This window comes from Notamacropus eugenii, chromosome 1 (assembly GCF_028372415.1).
Source record: "Notamacropus eugenii isolate mMacEug1 chromosome 1, mMacEug1.pri_v2, whole genome shotgun sequence".
NCBI lineage: Eukaryota > Metazoa > Chordata > Mammalia > Diprotodontia > Macropodidae > Notamacropus > Notamacropus eugenii.
The window spans coordinates 512,763,742-512,784,906 of record NC_092872.1 but is presented as its reverse complement, the minus strand read 5'-3'; the positions used below and the strand labels follow the sequence as shown (position 1 = coordinate 512,784,906).

Here is a 21,165-nt window from a genome sequence, read left to right as displayed (position 1 = left end):
GAGGAAACTGAGGCAGATAGCGATTTAAGTGACCCACTCAGGGTCACACAGCTAGTAAGTATTTGAGTTGGGATTTGAACTCCTGGTTATAGATCTAGCACTAGTTGTCCCCATGAGTTTCAGGTTCCTGATCTATAAAATGGAGACAATAATACATTTACTATCTATGCAGAATTGTTGTGAGAAAGAAAAAAGTCTTTTTAAATCTAGTACCTTCCATCTGTCAATGATTTCCTTTTTATACTGCGTATAATTTATTTGTTCATACTTGCTTGCATGTTGTCTCCTTGATTAGACTATGTATTCCTTAAGGCCAGGGATTGTCTTTTGCCTTTTTTTTGTTTCTCCTGGTAGGTACTTAATAAATGTGTATTGACTGAACGAATAAAAAAATTTGTAGATGAGTGCGAGCTATTTATCTACTTTAAATTTTCAGGCTTAAATAGTCATGGGAACAAATGTAAGATTTTGGTGTTTTTAAACTACATGTGTGGATGTACGTGTAAACACAAATACAAGTCCTTCTGTTCCATCTTGTCTGGTAAATTGGGTTAGTTGCCATTCCAGGGCTATGTGTGTACATACCATCATTCTTCTCTTGAACAATGAGAACTGACTTTGTGGCAGGCAGCCCGTTTTGAATACATCCCAATTCAGGAGCAACCTGAAATAGCAAACACTCTAATGTGAATCATCCTTCTTGGGGAAAGGGATCTGATTAAAACATGTGGTAATCAGCGCCACCAATGGGGAAAGGGATCTGATTAAAACATGTGGTAATCAGTGCCACCAATGGGGAAAGGGATCTGATTAAAACATGTGGTAATCAGTGCCACCAATGGGGAAAGGAATCTGATTAAAACATGTGGTAATCAGCGCCACCAATGGGGAAAGGAATCTGATTAAAACATGTGGTAATCAGCGCCACCAATGAACTTGATCCACAGCTAAGCTTAATTTAAATGATGGCCTTCCAGAAACTTTTTGTTATGCCCTAGGGAAGTAAACCATAACAGACAACTGTTCAAGGGACTTAGGAACCTAATGGGGGAATGTCACATGCAAGTTGTTCTTATGGAAAGTAGTTACTAACTGCATGATTTTGGGCAGGTCATAGATTCTCTGGGTCTCAGTTTACTCAGCTATAAAATAATGACTTTGAACTTGATAATATTCAAAATTCTTTCCAGTTCAAAAATTTCTGATTCCAGTTTTAGTAGTGGGGCAATAGTCAAGCAACTAAGACTAGAGGAATGAAACTGTAAAATAGGGGAAGTATATCTCTTCTGTCTCAGATCTTCCTTTTCTATGGAATTAGTCCACCCTCGTCAGTATCAGAATCCTAGGCTAAGTTAGTAGAAAATGGTCTTTTGTTGTCTAAATTTATTTTTCTATTTATGAAAGCCATACTTTGTTTCCTTTGAAAATAAGTTCGTAGAATGATAATTGAAGTTTTAAAGAACTGTAAAGTGCCAGTGCTAGAAGGAGCACTGGAAATCAGCTAGTAAATTGGTCCATTTTACAGATAAGGAAAGTGATTTGCCCAGCCAGAGGAAAGAATTTGCCCAAGATTACACAAGTATTAATGAATGATCAAAAAGCAGTTTTGGATAAAAGGGCCCAAGGGCGAGCAGGAAGATAATTCATAGTAAGGTATAAATGGCAATAGCTTATAGTTACCCCTCCTAAGGATATTTGCATTTTAATAGAAGAAAAGCGTTAGGCTAATTCTCAGAAGAATTTCATTTGTGACAATTTCATTTGAGTATTTCAGTTTGGGGACTTCTGGAGATTTTATTCTATCAGTAAAGTTACAAGTCATATGAACAGAAATGTTTCCAGGCTACCTGTGAAGAGTCTGTGGATGATTCATTCATTTGTTCTTCATTTTTTTGTGGAACACTCAATTGATTTCCCATAGTGGCTGTGTGAGAGAAAAACACCAAGCAGAAGTCTTATTTATTTCTTCATAAAACATAATCCCCCAGAAATCTTGCACATTAAATTCAACTAACAAGCCACTCTTGCTCACAGAGTCAGAAGGGATTTGAGAACATGGACTATATAGAACATCGGATCTTGGTGGAACCTTAGAACACAGAACACACGGTGTCAGAGCTAGAAGAACCCTTATAACATACAATGTCAGAACTGGAAATAACCTTAGAAATCACAAAATCATAAATTAAGAGGAGCATAGGACCCCTGAGTAGTAGTATGCTGATAAATTATTAACTTTATGATCCTGTAGTCTTAGTGATGGAAAGAGTATATAGGATTTGGTCTTAAAAGACCTGCATACAAATCCCAATTCTGCTTTTTACCAAATGTGTGACCTTGGACAAGCCATTTAACCTCTATAATAGCTAACTCATATATATATATATATATATATATATGTATATATATAAATACACACACACATATATACACACACACATATATATATATACATATGTTTAAGATTGTAAATTGCATTAATGAATATTATCTTATTTTATCAACTTTCTCTGAAAGGTAGACTTAAAGCCTAAGGCTCTCTGAGGGAAAATGCAGATATGACACACCTTTACATTTAACATGCATTATTAACATTTTTTCCCTGCCTTTTCTTTTTTACTCTTAGACAATCAACCAAACATTAAATCAAGCCCTGATTTATAGCATTTGCTGATTTCTGAGATGCAAATGATCACACTGGAAATTTTGCAATTTATACACTCCATTAGAGCTTACCTTGAACAGAACCTTTCTTGCTTTCAAGGCTGTCTTTTCTGATCCCATTATTTTAGAGAAAAGAAAACTTAGGACCGAAGAAGGGAAGTGACTAGTTAGCCAAGGTCGAATGAGTAGTACGTAGGTACAGAGCTAAGATATGAACCCAGATCTCTTGGGGCCTAATCCAAAATAATAATTTTTTTCCAAACACCTTCACGGTGCTCTGATCAATAGAATTCTCAGGGTATGAACACTCAATTATGTTCAATTTTTGGATGAATGTGTTTAGTAGAATTTGAGACAGTTCTAGTCCTTAATTGTAGCCCTTCTCTGGGAAAAAAGAATTCACCACCATAATAATACTTTAAGGGCAAAGTCAAAGGTATAACTTTAAGGAAAGTCTAGAGTGGGATTGTTGGGAGGAAAAAAGACTGATACATTTGCTAACTGAAGCAAATTTTTCTATATGGGTGTCTATGACCACACTAGGCTAAATGACTTAAGTTCTAGAATCTCTAGAATCTACTGCTGAGCAGGTTTGACAAGAGATTTTCTGCTCAGGTGGTATCAGTAGAGTTGAAAGCAGAACTTTTGATTTATTGTGAAAACAGCTACTAGGTCTCCAAGGACTCAGTTTAGGTTTCTCATCCTTGCTGCATGATTCTGTTACCTAGCAACAAAAATAGTATGCAATCTGAATTTAGGAAAGGACAAAAAATTCCAACCTCATTGCTAAATCACAGTGGGAAATTTGGTATGTAATTGAATTTGGAGAATTGATACCTTTTTTTATTCTGAAAGTACCATGTAACAAAGCTACTGAGATCAAAGAATTTAGACCTAGAAAGGGCCTTAGATATTATTTGATACAATCCTTTATTTTATAGATGGGAAAACTGAGGCCCAGAGAGGGGAAGGAAGCTATTTAAAGTTGCTCTGGGTATCCTAGGATGATAGATTTAGAGCTGGAAGGATATTTGGAGATCATCTGGACTGACCCCCTTATTTTACAGATGAAAAAACTAAGGTTGAATATTGAGGTCTGGAGAGATGGAATTTCCTGGTGGTAACCAAGATGAGATCTGAAAGCTAGTATTCTGTCTTCAAGTCCAGCATTTCATTTCATGAGGTTGTTTATGATACTCAGAAGAAAATATTCTGTATTTCCCCTTACATACCATCCTGCTGGTGTATCACAATGATCAGTACCCACTCATTTAAATACCATTCTTACATTCAAAGGCAAGTTAAACTACATTATTTCTGCCTCGTTCATTAAAAAAAAAAAGTCATCTATGTTAAAGGCACACAGCATACATATCTATTTTTTAATCTTTTAAATTGCTAGCATTTATATAGCACTTAAAGGTTTGCAAGGTGATCTACCAATATCACCTCATTTTATCTTCACAATAATCCTGGGAGGTCTGTGCTCTTATTATCCCTATTTTACAGATAAGGAAACTGAAACAGACCAGCAATTTGTACTTGGCAGCAACAATGTAACAGCTAACATTTACATAGTGCTACAATATATCAGTCATTGTGATAATCGCTTTGTAATTATTATCTTTCTCACAACAACCCAGGGAGATAGGTACTTTTATTACCCCCATTTTGCAGACTGAGGCAGATAGAGATTAAAGTGACTTGTTCAGGGTCACTAAGTGTCTAAATTGGGATTTGACCGTAAGCCCAGTACTCTAGCTTCTTTGCCACTTACCTTATAGGGTATAAAAGTATCAGGAAGATGGGATTTTATGTGTTTGGAATTAAAAGCTCTAGGTTCAAATCCTGAACGCATTTGCTACTTACTACCTATGACATCTTGGGTAAACCTTGTAACCATTATACACTTGAGTCTCCTCATCTATAAAGGAGGACTTTGATGCTGCCTTCTTCAGTTTTAAATCCTATAATTCTATATAACATTTCATTTTGTTTATGGTTCTGGAGGATCTAACAATATCTTAATGACTAAAGCTCATTTTTTTGAAAAAAAAAGTTTTATGTATAATTAAATGGTTTTCCATGAGTCATTTCTATATATAATCAACACACCATTCTCTGTCCTTTGCTCCTACTACCGGAAACCTATTGCTTCCCCAGGGGAACTCTTCTTTGTAATAAAATAAAAACAGTGGATGCTGTGATCATGTCTTAAATTCATGTGACTTTCAGCTCTCCTGGTCCCTTTCTTCTCTGCAGAGAGGAAGGAAGTTTCTTTCATTATCTGTTCTCTAGAACCATGATAGTCATTCTTTGTTTTACTCAGTTTGTCTTCCATTTCATGATCTTTTTATTTACATTATTTCAGTCACTGGGCAAATTTTTCTTGTTCTGCTTATTTCTCTTTGTATGAATGAATTTTTTCTTTCTTAGTATGTATTATTATTTTTTTACTGGATCATAATATTTTATCATGTTCATATATCACAGCTTGTTCAGTCATATTCCAAGCCCCAGGTGATGGTTGCCCACTTTGTTATACATTAACTAATGGAGCAATCAAGAAACATTCATTACATTTACTATGTACCAGGTGTACTATGTACACCACCAGGAACTATGGTTCTAAGAACTGAGGATAGAAGGAAAGGTAAAAACAGTTCCTGCCCTCAGGGAGCTCTCATTCTGATTGGGGAAACAACATGTTAATAGCAGGTGTCTTTCTTTCTAACTCATTCTCTCTCTTTTCCTTCCTTCCTTCCTTCCTTCCTTCCTTCCTTCCTTCCTTCCTTCCTTCCTTCCTTCCTTCCTTCCTTCCTTCCTTCCTTCCTTCTTCTTTTCTCTCTTCTGCTATATGCTTAGTAACAAAATCACAGAGTCAAAGAGTATAAATATGTTTCTCATTTTTGTCCCAAGATTCCAAGTGGTTTTTCCAAATGGTTGGATGAATTCACTGTTCACCAACAAAGTATGAGTGTGTTTATCTTCCCATAGCCCTCCTGTCATTGGTAGTTTGTTGTCATCTTTGCCCAGTCACAAAGTATGCCATAAAACCTTAGAGTTCTTTTAATTTGCATTTCTCTTCTTACGAGTAATTCAGAACATGCCCTCCAAGTGGTCACATTATGAGACCACTTATCGATTAGGGGATATGATTCACATTTCCATGCCATCTTACGCTCTACAAGGAACTTTCTTCACAGCATTTCTTTGAGGTAGGTTGTAAAAGTATTATTATAGTATTTTGCTGTATTATTCTTATTTTACAGATAAAAAAAACTGAGGCTCAGCGAAATGACAGGCTAATTGGAAAATTCCTATCTGGAAGGGATCCTGTAGAGTGAGTTGGATTGTAAAAGTCCTTATCTGAATCAGCTCTGTGCCTTGAGTTTTCCCACCTATAAACTAAAGATATCTGACTAAATAGTCTCTAAGAATCTTTCGGGCTCTATTTGCAGATCTTCTGACTCCAAGTCCAGAATTTTATTCACTCTGCCACCTCATCTAATCCATGTTTACAGATTCTTCCAGAATATGAGGACTGCATTTAAAGAAAATGTTGGAGGATACACTCTGCCAGCTTCCTGAGGAGGGGAGAGGTTTGAAATTTGTTAAGTATGGCTGTAACTTTTCCATTGCACAACTGTTAGATAGTTAGATAGAGAGCTGCATTTTCTCTTCAGGCTTATCTAATGTTCTAGTCATTTGGGTATTACGTTTCATACACGGCTTCTGCATAGCCTAGAGGGAAAGTGTGGTTCTGGGGGGGAAAATCTAAGCCACAAGTCTTACGCATTTGCAAGCTGGGACCAAATGATACTGCTTTGAGTTAGCAGTTATGGCTCACATGTTGTGAAATGGTTTTCCTCTCTTTTTTGGAAAGAATTGTTGTAGATTTATGTTGAAGGAAAAATAAAAGGTCACTGCCACCTATAGACAAATTTTAGTATCAGCAGAAACGATTCCATTAAATCTGACATGGCTATGGGAATGAGGTTGGGGAGCTGGGCTCTGCGGGAACAAGGTGAGGGCTGTCAGATTTCCAATCACAGCCTGGTCTTTAAGCCCTTTGTCAAAAAGGAGATAGGAAGATGGGACAGAATACCCAAGGCCCAGACGTACAGGAGACAATTGGTATTTTTGGCTTTTCAATGGCCAAGCTTCTTTTCAGGGTCAGAAATGACAAGTTTTATGACCTTTTCTTGCTTGACACTGTAAGCAGGGGTGGGGAACCTGAAGCTTAGAGGCCACATGTGACCCTTGAGGTCATCAAGTGCAGCCTTTTTGACTGAATCCAAACTTCACAGAACAAATCCTTTTCATTAAATCCTTAGTCTCTGTTGCTTTACACCCTCAATTTTCCATTTCCCTTCTGTATTGTTTGTACTGGCTGCTGTCCCTGGCTAGAATGACCTCACTCTATACTCCCATCTCTTAGAATCCCTGCTGCCTAGAGCTCAGTTCAGGTGGTACAACGTTCACTAGGCCCTTCTCAATCCTCCTAGCTGTTACTCTCCACTTTCCCTGCCCCTTCCCCAAATTACCTTGTCCTTGCTTATGCACACACACACACACACACACACACACACACACACACACACACACGTGTATGTATATGTGTATGTATATATGTATGTGTATGTGTATGTATATATATGGACATACAGACACACACATATCATTTCCCTGATTAAAGGTAAGCTATTTGAGGTCAGGGACTGTTTCAATTTTGTCTTTGAATACCCAGTGCCCCATATAGACGAGGATCTTGATAAATACTTGCTGGTTGATCGATTTATCCTTGAGGATTTAATAAAAGGATTTGTTCTGTGAAGTTCAGATTTAGTCAAAGGGCTGCAATTGAGGACCTAGAGGGTCACAGATGGCCTTGAGACTGCAGGTTCCCCACCCTGGCCCCTAGCCTCAGGGGCAGGAGAGATTCCTGAAGGATCCTCTGGTTAGAAGGGAAGGAGTTGTATCTCTAGATCACAGGTCACTGTCCTCAGGATTCTAGCAGAGCTTGGACGGAATTGCAAAACTGTCTCAGGGAACTCCAGTTTCATTTTTAAGTCTCATCATAATGACACCTGAAGAAGCATATTGGCATGGTAGATAGCCAATTGGCCTCAAAGTTAGGAAGACCTGGGTTCAAAGGCTGACCCTGATATCTCTTGTCTGTATGACACTGTGTTGTAAGCCTAATCTAGTGATTTCCTAGTGGATGTAGTGCTGGGCCTGAAGTCAGCAAGACCTGGGTTCGAATCTTATCTTACCAGCTGTGTTACCCTGGGTAAGTCACTTAACCTCTATTTGCCTCAGTTTCTTCAACTCCATAATGGGGATAATAATAGCATCTGCCTTCCAAGGTTGTTGTCAGGATCAAATTAGATAAGAATTGTAAAATGCTTAGCCTTCACAGTGCCTGGCACATAGTAAATGCTATATAAATGTTAGCTATTTATTATTGCTATTAATCTCAAACAAGTTACTTAACTTCACAGTGATTCTCTAATTTGTGGAACAAATGCCAAACTACTTTGGTCAAAGAAGTTTCCTACATCAAATAAATCATAGGTGGGTTCTGGCGGTCAGACACCCTCCAAAAATGAGAGGAACGGACCACAGAGCTCTTTGAGATCAGGGACTATTTTATCTTTTTGATTTTGTACCCCCAACATCTAGCACAGTGCTTTGGTATTCTAGCGCTTCATAGATATTTGATGGATTGAATTGAAATGGATTTCTACAGTCTCCCCCTTTCCTTAAAAGTTGTTGTTGTTCAGTTGTTTCCGTCATATCTGACTCTTTGTGACCCCATTTGGGGTTTTCTTGGCAGAGATATCAGAGTGGTTTGCTGTTTCCTTCTTCAGTTCATCATACAGAAGAAGAAACTGAGACAAACCGGATTAAGTGATTTGCCCAGGGTCACACAACTAGGAAGTATCTGAGGCTGGATTTGAATTCAGGAAGATAAGTCTTTCTAACTCCAGGCCAGGCACTCTATCTATTGTGCCACTTAGCTGCCCCTTTAAAAAATATAGTATCTATGTCATGATCCTTATTTTATAGAAAAAATTGAGTTGAGAAAAGAATGACTTGTCCAAGGTCACAAAGTTAGTAGGTAGATTAGAGCCTAGCTCTTCTAAATCCTGCAGTCCTTATGACTCCAGGTCAGTGGTCTTTTTGTGGTACCACATTGCATTAAAGGCCCAATATTGTGATTTCACAAACTGTGATTTTACAATAGCATGATTGGTGTCTTCTTGAAAATAGCTCTAGTCTATAGAGCACATTCTTTTTTTTTAATCATAGGGGTAAGATGGAGATCGATGAAGGTAACTGGTAGCACTTTTTTCTTCAGCTAGGTATCATGGTAGATAGAGCACTGGAACTGGAATTAGGAAGACCTGAGTTAAAATTCAGACATTTACTAGTAAAAATGGGGATACTGTAAAATGAGGATAATAAGAGCACCTGTTCCCCATGGCTATTGGGATGAGAAGATGAGACAATATTGCCAAGCACTTTACCAACTTAAAATACTATATAAATGTTGCTGCTGCTACTACTATTTATCGTCATCGTCATTGTCGTCATCATCATCATTATGGTTACTTTACTTCTACTTTGGGAGCTATTGAATTCACAGGAATGATTTGCTGCTATTCAAGAGAAGGAATGGGAGTAGCTTGTTTTTAGGGATGGGGATGATGCTGTCAACATTTGGGAAGTATTTCTGGTGCTTTTAAGTTGCTAAAGAGATCTGCATATAGTAATGAATGGGTTCCTTGGTTCTAGACCTCTAGTGCTACATTGCCCTACTTTATGCCTTTGATATTGTTGCTATTTTAATTTATCATTTCTGTCCGTCTCTCTCATATCCATATCTATTGAGTAGTCCTTTGCTGTTACTATTTGAAGTTGTTTCTGCCTGTTGCAGAGGGCTACTCTTGGAGTCAGGAAGGAGTGGGTCGACTAGAGTTTGGCTTCTGGCAAATATGGCTGTGTGACCCAGGTGTTTCACTTAATTTCTCAGTGCCCCCTGGAAACTCTGGAAGATTAGAAGTTGCAGAACAGTCGCAGATTTTCCATGGTAGAGGGAGTTTCCTGATAAAGACTTCCATATTTCATACAAAAATGAAATTCCAGGTCTGCCCTTGATGCAAACTGCCAACGATGAAGAGTAGGCAATATTTCATGTATTGCTAAACCCTAGATATTCTAAGGTTGTGCACACTTATTCTGAGGGCTTTAGAAGACAGAATGGTAGACCTGCAAGGAACCTTAGAGGTTACCTAGTTTGATCCCTTGACCAATGGGTGAATCCTCTCTACAAGAGCCCAGATGAATGATCATTTACTTGAATTCCTTCATGGATGTGGAACTTACTACCTTATCAGGTGCCCCAGTGAATCACTAAGCAGCTGTAATTGTTAGGTAGTTTTTCCATATGTTAAGCCAAAATCCATATCCATCAACTTCTACCCACTCATCCTAATTCTTTTCTCTGGGTCAACAAGATTAAATCTAATCCCTATTTCACATGACAGCCTTTCAGACATTAGGACACAGCTATTATATATTCTCAAAGTCTTGGATTCTACAGGTAAAGTATCCCAGCTTCTTCCAACAATTCTCGTTTTAGAGCTTCAAGTTTTCTCCTTAGCCTGATCATTCCTCTATGTATGTTTCAGCTCATTAATGACCCCTTTAAGATCTGGTGCCTAGAACTGAATGTAGTTCTCCAAGCATGGTCTGACCAGAGCAGAGGGCAGTAAAATTATGACTTTCCTTACTCCGGGCATTCATTCTGTTCCAGACAATGTAAGGTTTCATTAGGTCTCTTTTGTTTTTTGCATTTGAGATCATGGACAAGTTAAGAGACTTTCTCATGGTCAAGGAGTCAGTTTGTGTTAAAGATGAGACTTGAACTCTGGGGACAGAGATCTATAGCCACTGCTTATATGTATGTATGTATACGTATACACACATGTATATGCACATATACATGTACATATATATATACATTATGCATATATATATACATATACAAACATACAAATGTGTTTACTTGCCCTAGATTTTTTTACTTCAAATCCAGTGTATCTTTTTTTAGACTATATAAATACATAAATATATATTTATGTAGACAGAGGTAACCGTATTCCACCAAAGTCCTAATCAAATGATTCAGTGTAGCTTGGTAACCCATGATTCTAAAAGCCAATGTTAGTGTATTAGGTCTCTGCCCTACCAAGCTGCTAAGACTTGAGTACAGGTCTAGTGATGGACTTAAAGTCTCAAAGTGGGTAGGTTTTGGAAGGGTGGGGAACTTGCAGCCTTGAGGCTACGTGTAACCTTCTAAGTCCTCTGTTATGGCCTTCTGATTGAGTCCAAGTTTTATAGAACAAATCCTTTTATTATGGGGATTTGTTTTGTGAAATTTGGATTCAGTCAAAGGGCTGCACTTGGGGACCTAGAAGGCCACATGTGGTTTTGAGGCTACAGGTTCTCTACCCTTGGTAGAGCCTTCCAATTGGAATCTTGGTCTCTAGGTGGAGTTTTGGGGTATAGTAAATTTAACTATGTAGTAAGGAATGAAATGACTAGATTGATGGGGGGTTGAGTTTGAAGTCAGGACTTCAAATCTGATTTCATACCTTGAGCAAGTCATTTAACCTCTGATTGCCTCAGACTCCTCTGCTATAAAATGGGGATAAAAATAGTATCTACCTCCCAGGGTTGTCATGAATATCAAATGAGATAATCTTTGTAAAGTGCTTAGGATAGTGCCTGCCAAACAGTAGATGCTTAGTAAATGGTAGCTATTATTATTATTTATTGTTATTATTTGGGAGAGGGCACCCACATTTATACTTTCACAGATCTATTAAAGTAAGATAAGTTTTGTTTAGCACATCTTGATGTTAGGTAAATTCCCCAGAAGTAAGTAATCCAATCAATTATGAGATGAGGTGCTGGATTTGGAGAACTGAAGGCCTGAATTCAAATGTTGCCTCTGGGCAATATACTGAACCTCTCTTGGCCTCAGTTTCCTTATCTGAAAAATGGGGAAGATGATAGGGCTTACTTCAAGGGTTGTTATGAGGATCAAATAGGATTATATATGCATACATATATGCATATATATAGTGCTTTGCAAATCTTAAAGTACTTTATAAGTGCTAGTTATTATAGCATATTGAATGAGAATCTCGTATATGTAATCGATATAATGAACATTTTTTTCTTTTAAAAAATTAAATTTCTTTTTTTTCTAAATCCTCTCCCTCCACCTCTTTCTGCCTCCACTGAGAAAGCAGGAAAAGCAAAACTCATTTCAAACATGTATAGTTGAATACAGCAAATACCCTAATATGGGAATATGCCTCAATCTGTCCTCTGAACCTATCATCTTTCTGTCAGGAAGTGAGTAATATGTTTCATCATCAGTTCTCTGGAATTATGGTTGGCCATTATGATGGTCAGAGTTCTTAAGTCTTTCAAAAAAAAAAAAAGAATGCTTTAGGAATTTGAATGTCATCTTTGTACAGGGGCCATGCTCATTGTCCTTGTATCATTCCAGTTTTAGTATATGTGCTGCAGAAATGAGCACATAGTGAACATCTCTATATTCTTTTAAGATTTGCAAAGCACCTTACACAAGTTACTTCATTTGATTTTTCGCAATAACTATAAGAATGAACGAGTAGAACCAGAAAAAAAATTAATGTATAGCCCAGGCTTCACTGGGCATGTTTTGAGCATGCCTAGTGTGCCTAGCATGGAGCCCTCTGTATTCCCTATGAGTTGGGGGGTAGCCACCTTTGATTGGTTGCTTGCATTTCTAAACTGGTGAAACTGAGCCAATGGCTCTCTTTCCCCTCAGCCGAGTTTGTGAGTTGCACTGTGCTGTATCTTCAGCAAGGACACAATGAAGCAGTGAGAGAGAAAGGAAAATTCTTTCCTTCTCCCTCTTTTTTTTTTTTTTAACTCATTGTATAGAAAAATGGACCTGAGGGTGTCTGTTTCTGCTGGAGGGGAGGTTGGGTTTGGAAGTGGGAAGTGCTCTAACTGAACTAAATCATGAACTGAATCCTTTTCCCCTCCCCAGACACTGAGGTCTTAGTGTAAGGTGTGGGAGGAGGATTATGTCTCCCATGTGTTGGAGTAAATTCATCTATTTTTTGTTATTTTTTGAAGTAAACACTCCTTTGTTAAAGCACAGTGTTACATGTACAACGACAACAATATTGCAAAGACAAATAACTTTGAAAGACTTAAGAACTCTCATCAACACAGTGACTAATCACAGTTCCAGAGGACAAATGATGACATTTTTTCTATCTCCAGAGGCGGCAGACTCAAAATACACCCTGAGACATACTTTGCCTCCACAGACGATACGGAAACTTGTGCTTCTTGACTATTCATATTGGTTACGTGGATTTTGTTTTTTGAAGCATCTGGTGGCACAGTGAATATGGTGTTGGGTTTGGAGTCAGAAAGACCTGAGTTCGACCCTAGCTTCAGATATGTACTGCTGTGTGACCCTCAGCAAGTTGCTTGATCACTCTACCTCAGTTTCCTCAATTGCAGGATGAGAATAATGACAATAATAATATTTATCCCCCAGGATTGTTGTGAGCATCAAATGACATAATATTGTAAGGTTCTCAGCTTAGTGATGGGCACACAGTAGGCGCTCTATAAATGTGAACTTTTATTATTAGTCTTTCCTTCCTTCCTTCCTTCCTTCCTTCCTTCCTTCCTTCCTTCCTTCCTTCCTTCCTTCCTTCCTTCCTTCCTTCCTTCCTTCCTTCCTTCCTTCCTCTTTTCTTGTTTTCTAATGGGGTAGAGAGAGAAAATAGATTTTTATTAATTAAAAAATTTAAGTTAAAAAACCATAGTAATTCAGGGAGGTATTTAGTATACAAGTAGAAAGAGGCTCATAGAACTTAAATGATTTGCCCAAGGTCACACAGCTAGTTAATTGGCAAAGTCTGGACTTTGACTCTACACCTTATATTTTTCTGCCTAATCTTCATGCTCCAGAGGGAAGAGGAGTAGTGAAGCAGGATCTCCCATCTGATCATCGGACTGTGTGCTCCCATCTCAGTTTGGGCTTGCCTCCAACCCAATATCTAGCCTCTTTTGGGAAGTGGTGGTGCTCTCCATGCCATGGTGAACATTCTCACATCTGGTCATACCCTTTATTTGCATTAAGTTCTCCCTGGAGGTCATCATTCAAACCCTATTCCTCATTCCCACTTCCTATTTTCTCATTCCCATTCCCCTTAACCATTCCACCACAAAGTTTCAAACAAATACCACCCAGTCCTTCCACTCTGCCCTGTGGAATGCCTATTTCATAGGCAGCAAATTTTCATCCTAAATCTTTTCCTCTTAGATTCCTTCTCTCTATTAGTTATCACTGCCTCCCAGGCCACTCTTTCTATTTATGGTTCTACTTTCACTTGTTTTCCATTCATTGGTTGAAATGGGGGAGTTGGAACACTCTTTGCTTCTCATTACCACTTCCAGGTTCTCCCCCTACTTTCATTACTCAGCTTTTCTTCCTTTGCGGTTCATGCTATTCATACCTAGCATCCAATCAAACACCTGGTGACTCTTGTCTGTGGACACTTCCCCCATGCCCCAGTCCCCATCAGGTCCTTTCTTTCTTCAATGAGTTCAGTGTAGGGCTCACAGTTTTTCTCTCCTCTCCAACTCCTCCCCTCATGCTAAGAGACTTCAACATACATACTGATTCTCCCTCAAACACCCTAAGTACTCAGTTGCTCAGCCTGCTTACTTCCCATAATCTACTCCTCTGCCCCACCTCAGACACATGTGGAGATGGTCACATCCTTGATTTTGCCATCACCCACAGAGGTACCACTATCACATTCAAGAATTCCAAATCACCTTATCTAACCATAATCAGGTTTTCACCTTTTCCTCTGCCTCTCCTTACCAAACTATTACTCTTTGTCCAAACCATGACATCCAATCCCTCAATATCTCAGTTCTTTCCCAGGCCATCTCTCCTGTACTAGCCCCTCTCCTCTTTTCTCTAAATTGACTCTTGGTGAACCAATTCAACTCTAAATTATCCTTCTCTCTTGAATCCCTCACCTCCTTATGATTTTGTCAATTACAATTATGCTACCCAATGTCAGCCTTGGATCACTCCTACCATTCACCACCTTTGCTCCAATACAAATATTGCTGAATGAAAGTCATGCATACATTCTGACTGGGGCCACTACAGATTTATGTTACATCTCAAGGGTCCTCATTGCTATGAGGCAGTCTTTCTATCCTATCTATCTATCCTATCTCTGCAGTGGCTCCTCCAACCCTTTCATCTCTGCTCACCCTTCTCCCCACCCTATCAGCTGAAAAAATCTCGCATCATGTTTTACAGAAATGAATGAGATTATTCATTGTGAGTTTTCCCTTCTCCCCTATTCACTCTCGTATCACTCAGATGCCTTCTGCCACTATACCAGCCTTCACCCTTGTCTTATATGAAGAGGTGGCCTTGTTTTTCAAATTTTCTTGTAATCTCTTTATATCTAGGTCATGTATCCATTTTGACCTCATCTTGGTAAACAGTGTAAGATACTGATCCATGCTGAATCTCTCCCAGACCGCTTTCCAGCTTTTCCAACAATTTTTATCAAATAATGAATTCTTTTCCCAAAACTTAAATTTTTGCACTTGGAACAAAGTGAGCAGAAACAAGAGAATGTTGTATACAGTAACAGCAATATTGTTCTAAAAACAGCTATGAGCAACTAAGTCATTCTATCAAAGGACATATGAAGGAAGACTTTCTGCATCCAGGGAAAGAACTGACAAATAGAAGTGTGTATAGAATGATTTTACATACTATAGACACACACACACACACACACACACACGTATCTAATGGCAGCCATCTCTAGGGTGGGAGGGGAGGAAGGAAAAAGAAGAAAGAGAACGTTATATGATAACTTTATTATATTTTAAAAGGAATGGCAAACTGTATACAATAGATTTGCAGTTTCATGTGCAATCATCTTTTTTGGTTGTTCTACTATGTTATCAAATGCTCATTTCATTTCTTATATTCAAAATAAAAATCAAATTAGCAAAGAAAGAGTGGCCTTACTCCTTGCCAAAATTAACTCTCTCCACCTGCACAAGAGATCTCCTTCCTTTCCTTCTCCTTGAACAGATTGCCCCACTCTATTACTTATTTTCAGCCTCTCTCTGTCTAATGGCTCATTCTCTACTACCAACAATTATGCTCATGTCTCCCCATCTTCAAGGAAACCTCTTTTAATTAGTCTATTCCCATTAACTATTGTCCCATATCTGTTCTGCCTTTTGTGACTAAACTCCTTGAAAAAGCTATCCACCATAAATGCTTCCATCTTCTTCCAGTCTCCTTAGCCCCTCACAGCCTGGCTTCTAATCTCATCATTTCATGGAAACTGCTCTCTCCAAAGCATCTCCAAATGCTCTCTAATTTGCCAATCTAATGGTTTCTTCTCAATCCTCATTCTCCTCAACCTGTCTGCATCCTTTGACACTGATGAGCATTCTCTCCTCTTTCTAGATTTTCAGATCACCACTCTGTCCTAGCTCTCCTCTAGCTTATCTGAATGCTCCTCAGTCTCCTTTGCTGGATCTTCATCCAGATTATGCCTCTAATTGTAGGAATCTCACAGGGTTCTATCCTGGGCCCTCTTTAATTCTCCCTCCATACTGCTTCACCTGGTGATTGAATCAACTCCCATGCATTTAATAACCATCTATGCTAATGATTTTCAAAATGACCTATCCTGCCCCAAACTGTCTGCTGACCTCCAATATCACGTCTCCAACTACAATTCAGAAATCTTAAACTGGATGTCAAGTAGACAACACAACATGTCCAAAACAGAACTCATTATTTACCCCAGAAGTCCTCTCTACCTCCAAACTTCCTTATTACTGTTAAAGGCAGCACCACTCTCCCCGACCCCCAGAGTCACAACCTAGATGTCATCCTCCACTCCTCACTCTCACCCCTCAAATCCAATCTGCTGTGAAGGTCTGTTGAGTTTACCTTTGCTATATCTCTTGAACATGCCCCCTTATCTCCTCTGACACTGCTAACACTCTAGTGCAAGACCTTATCACCTCACACCTGGACTATTTCAACAGCCTGCTAGTGGATCTCCCTGCCTCAAGTCTCTCCCCATGCCAATTCATCCTTTATTCAAATGTACAGTGATTTTCCTAAAATGTAGATCAGATCACTTCACTCCCTATCATCTCCAAGATCAAATACAAAACTCTCTGTTAGGCATTGAAAGTCCTTCATGGCCCAGCCCCCTCCTACCTTTCCAGTCTTTGTAAACCTTACTCCCTCTCACAAACTCTTTGATCCAGTGACATTGGCCTCCTACATGTTTCACCAAAAAAAAAAAAAAAAAAAAAATGACATCTCTTGACACAGAGCATTTTCTCTAGCTATCTTCCTTGCCTAGAATGTTCTCGGTCTTTGCTCTGATTACTGATCTCCATGGCTTTCTTTAAATTCCATCTAAAGTTCCACTTTTACAGGAGGTCTTCCTCAATTTTTTTTTAATTCTAATGCCTCCCCTCTGTTAGTTATTTCATAGTTATCCTATAGGTAGATTGGTTATGTATATTTATTTTGTTGTCTCTCCCATTACATTGTGAGCTCTTTGAGGGCAGTGACTATCTTTTGCTGCTCCCCCCCCTTTTTTTTTTGGTGTTCCCCAGGGCTTAGCAAAGTGTTTGGCATGTTGTCAGTACTTAATTCATGTTTATTGATTCATTGATTGATTGATTTTTTCCAAATACACCAATGTTGCCTTCTGAATGTATACACAATGAGGCTCTGCCACTTGCAAATTATATGACCCAGGGCAAGTTCTGGGCCTCAGTTTTCTTATCTGTACAGTCAGAGAGTTGGCTAGTTCACATTTAAGATTCTTAAGTGAGAATATTCTTTGATTGTGTATGTGTGTATACATCCACATGTGTGTGTACATGTGTGCACATCTGTATAAAACATAAAGAACTTTTGGCACAAATTTGCCTTTGTATTTGTGTTTGATACCAATGCAGCTTTCCTGGTTTCATTTTTTTCTGGAGACTAAAGGATCCCCTCACCCAATACCTTCACTTTACTTAGCATGAAGGTGAGGTTCATACAGAGGAAGTGACCCCTTGACAATAACACAGGTAATCCCAACAAAATGAAGCTTGCCAAATCAGGAAAATTGTTTTAGGTAGATTTTCTTACAATTTTTTTCCAATTTTTTTTGGGGGGGTTGTGGTTATAATTTCTTTGGTATTAGAATAGGGAGCTGTTGGTTAGGAAACTCCATCTACCAATACAGATCAGCCCCTCCTCTGTACTTTTTAGTATTAGAGACAATTGGTTGTAGGTACTGGAAAGTTAAGAGACTTTCCCAGGATCACACAGCAGGTTTGGATCAGAGGCATGGTTTGAATAAGGATCTTCCTGACTCCAAAGCTGACTCTTTAATCACTATTGCACTCTGCCTCTCTATTTTTCTAATAGAGCTTTTAACTGACTGTCAATTAAGGAAGAAAAGGTCCATAAAAGGGTGGGAGAGTGTAAGCAGAATTACTCATCAAGTAAACAAGAAACACACCTTAGATCAGTTTAAATAGCAGTTTGGAAACTCCATGAACTTCTGTGTGACCTGGTCCATGGTAGCACAGAAATATTCAAGATAAAATGTCAAAGTTCTAAGGGATAGAATGTGAAAAATAACCACCTTACAATGTCAGACCTGGAAGAGACCTTAGAATAGAACATAAAACATAAGAACTGAAAGTGACCTTAAAGATCATCCAATCCAACCTATTCATTTTACATCTGGGGAAACAGAGTCCCAGAGAGATTAAATACACTTGACCAAAGGCACATATATATTGGTAGCCTAGCTTGGACTCTCTGGTCCTATCTTCCAGAACAGGACTTTTTCTCACTCTACAATGCCTAACTGCAAATCAGCTTTCCCCCTTTAAAACATGAAGCCAATGGAGAATAACTAGTCTAGAAAGGAAAGATCTGGGGATGTTTATAAAGTTTGTAAGTACAAGCATTGGTCTCACACATTGTTGTACCCTTTAGAGACCCTGTCACACCACTGGGTATATATCTGGTCCACAAATATTTGTTATTTGATTAGCTTACCTGCTGATATTGAAATTATGTTCCTGTGAACATTTGACATTTCAAACAGCTCTGAGGCAGGCTGCCATATTGTTTGGATTTTAATGAAGGGTCTTCTCAAGATAAGCTAATGAGAGCTGCTTACAGTTTTAGTCTTTAACGCTGCAGCAGGAACTAGGCTTGGAGTACTCAGCAGTAAATCCCTTCTAATTCCTCTCCACTCATACAGAATCTTGTTTTGTCTTACTTCCTATAGTTGTAAAGCAGCAAAGACTGAACTTTACAGGTTGATTGCTTTCCTGGGACCCAAATTTTTCTCATAAAATGATGCGCACCAGGAGTTTCCAAAACCTTGTGGTGGTCTTCTTGGAATCATTGAGGAAGACCAGATAATCCTTCTATATTTTGAGAAATCTCCCTTGGAAACTTCCTCAAAATGTTCTCTTTCTTTCCTTCCTCTTCAATCAATAACTTATTATATTAAATGTCTGCCCCTCCCCCTCCCCCCCAAAAAGAAAGAAACAATTCTTGTCCTCAAGAAGCTTATATTCTTTGGGGTAGACGACATATGCACAAAGTAAATCCAAGGTAAAATTAGGGGGCACTAATAGTTGGTGGGGAGGAGGGATCAGGAAAGACCTCATATGGCATTTGAGTTGAGCTTTAACGGAAATTAGGGATTCTAAAGGGTGGAGGTGAGGTGGGAGAGCATTCCTTGGGTCTGTTCTCTAGATCTTTGGCAGGACCTCTCCCCAGGATTTCCTTGCTCTGATTCTGTGTTTTGGCAAAGGAGGCGGAACCATGGCTTCCTCTGCATTTGACTGCCTGGCAGAGGTCCACATCCTCTCTGAAGAAATTTGAGCAGGTGTAGTCTGCATACTCTAGACATCTTGAGGCTAGGAAACCCAAGAGCCCAAGTCCCAAGTCGAGTATGAATAAACAATTACCTGGTGGGAGGTCAGCCTGAGATTCCTTGGACCCCCAGTGTTTCTAGGAAATATTCCAATGGGGATCCTCCAGCTCCCAAGAGGCTAATTCCAGTTGCCAGCTGTGCCTACCTAGTGATCTGCCCGGTATTTTGCTTCCTCTCTCTTTTTGTACCGGCAGCTTGAATACACAGATCAGGGCAAACACACTTCTGGGTGGAGCACATTCCCCAAACAGACTTTCAGAAATATTTTCTTTTCCCGGCTTTTAGGGCCGCCCTCACTTTTGTAATGAAACAAGGTTATCTGATACCTTTCTTGATGCATCTCCGGGGCATTCCAACCATCTCCCTCTGCTCTCTGTATCTAATGGGCATTTAGCCCAGTGGTTAATTTACTTCCCCAATACAGTGGGTCAAAGTCAGAGCCAGGAGAACAAGTTTTGTAGGATTTTGTATCTCAGTCTTCATTGTCAGTTTCATTTACTCTAGAATGCCACTTTTTATTTGAAAGAAATCTTGTCCTCCTTCCCGCAACTTACAAATCCCTTGTCATCAGTAGGAAGGGGACATATCACTTGTAAGCTGCAAATCAGAGAAATATAGTATCATTGAAAGAGTGATATCCTGAGGTCAGAAAATCTAGGTTCTGGGACTAAGTCTCCTTCCTAGTTACTGCTAGATTTTGAGGAAATTATTTCACTTCTCTGGGACTGCTTTTTCATCTGTAAAATGAGAGGACAATAACTGTTCACACTCTCTCAATATTTTGTAGTTTAATAAACATTTTATCCATAAGCATCCTTATAGGTGTACCTATATTTTGTGGATGAGGAAATAGTAGAGGCTTTGAACACTGAAGTGACTTACTCAAGCTTGTAAGGTTAGTAAGTATCAGAGCTAGAATTCAAATGTGGTCTTCTGATTCAATGTCTAATGTTTTTTTTTTCTGCTGCGACATTATGGAAAATCCACTTTTAGTTATAACATTTTACCAAGCTGTGATTTTAAGTCACTCTACTAGCAGCATAGGATAGGAGATAGAGTGGTAGTCTTCAAGTCAGGAAGCCCTGGGTTCAAATCTTACTTCAGACACTTGCTAGCTATGTGATCCTGAGCAAGTCACTTGATCTTTCTTAACCTCAGTCTTTATCTATACCAGAGTGGACAGCCTCTGATGTTCTTTTCAGCTCTAAATTAATAATGCTGTGATTCTACTAAACACGTCCTGACCTTGAAGAGATATGGATAGAGGAACTTGTATAGCTCATTGTAAGGTTCTGGAAAGATGAGCAAGAAGGCTTGTAGGTTAGTAGTTACTGATGCCCTCTTCCTTCCTCCCCTCTTCCCCAGTAGTAAT

General features: G+C 38.9%; 1 protein-coding gene and 1 non-coding gene across 20 annotated transcripts in view; both read right to left on the bottom strand.

Moving 5' to 3' along the window:
* The window catches only part of BCAS1 (brain enriched myelin associated protein 1), a 154,036-nt gene extending 134,022 nt beyond the window's left edge, over nt 1-20,014 (bottom strand). For all 19 annotated transcript variants that reach the window (XM_072633502.1, XM_072633504.1, XM_072633503.1 and 16 more), the window contains exons 1-3: nt 19,828-20,014; nt 1,848-1,924; nt 586-664 (exon numbers count right to left, since the gene is read on the bottom strand). In XM_072633502.1, coding sequence (XP_072489603.1) covers nt 586-664; nt 1,848-1,919 — 151 coding nt within the window. In that variant the 5' untranslated portion in view covers nt 1,920-1,924; nt 19,828-20,014. The remainder of the gene's footprint in view (nt 1-585; nt 665-1,847; nt 1,925-19,827) is intronic.
* Nucleotides 12,177-12,283, bottom strand: LOC140521759 (U6 spliceosomal RNA). The gene has a single exon (XR_011973061.1). It is a non-coding gene; the product is annotated as a U6 spliceosomal RNA (small nuclear RNA).
* Nucleotides 20,015-21,165: the final 1,151 nt, after the last annotated feature.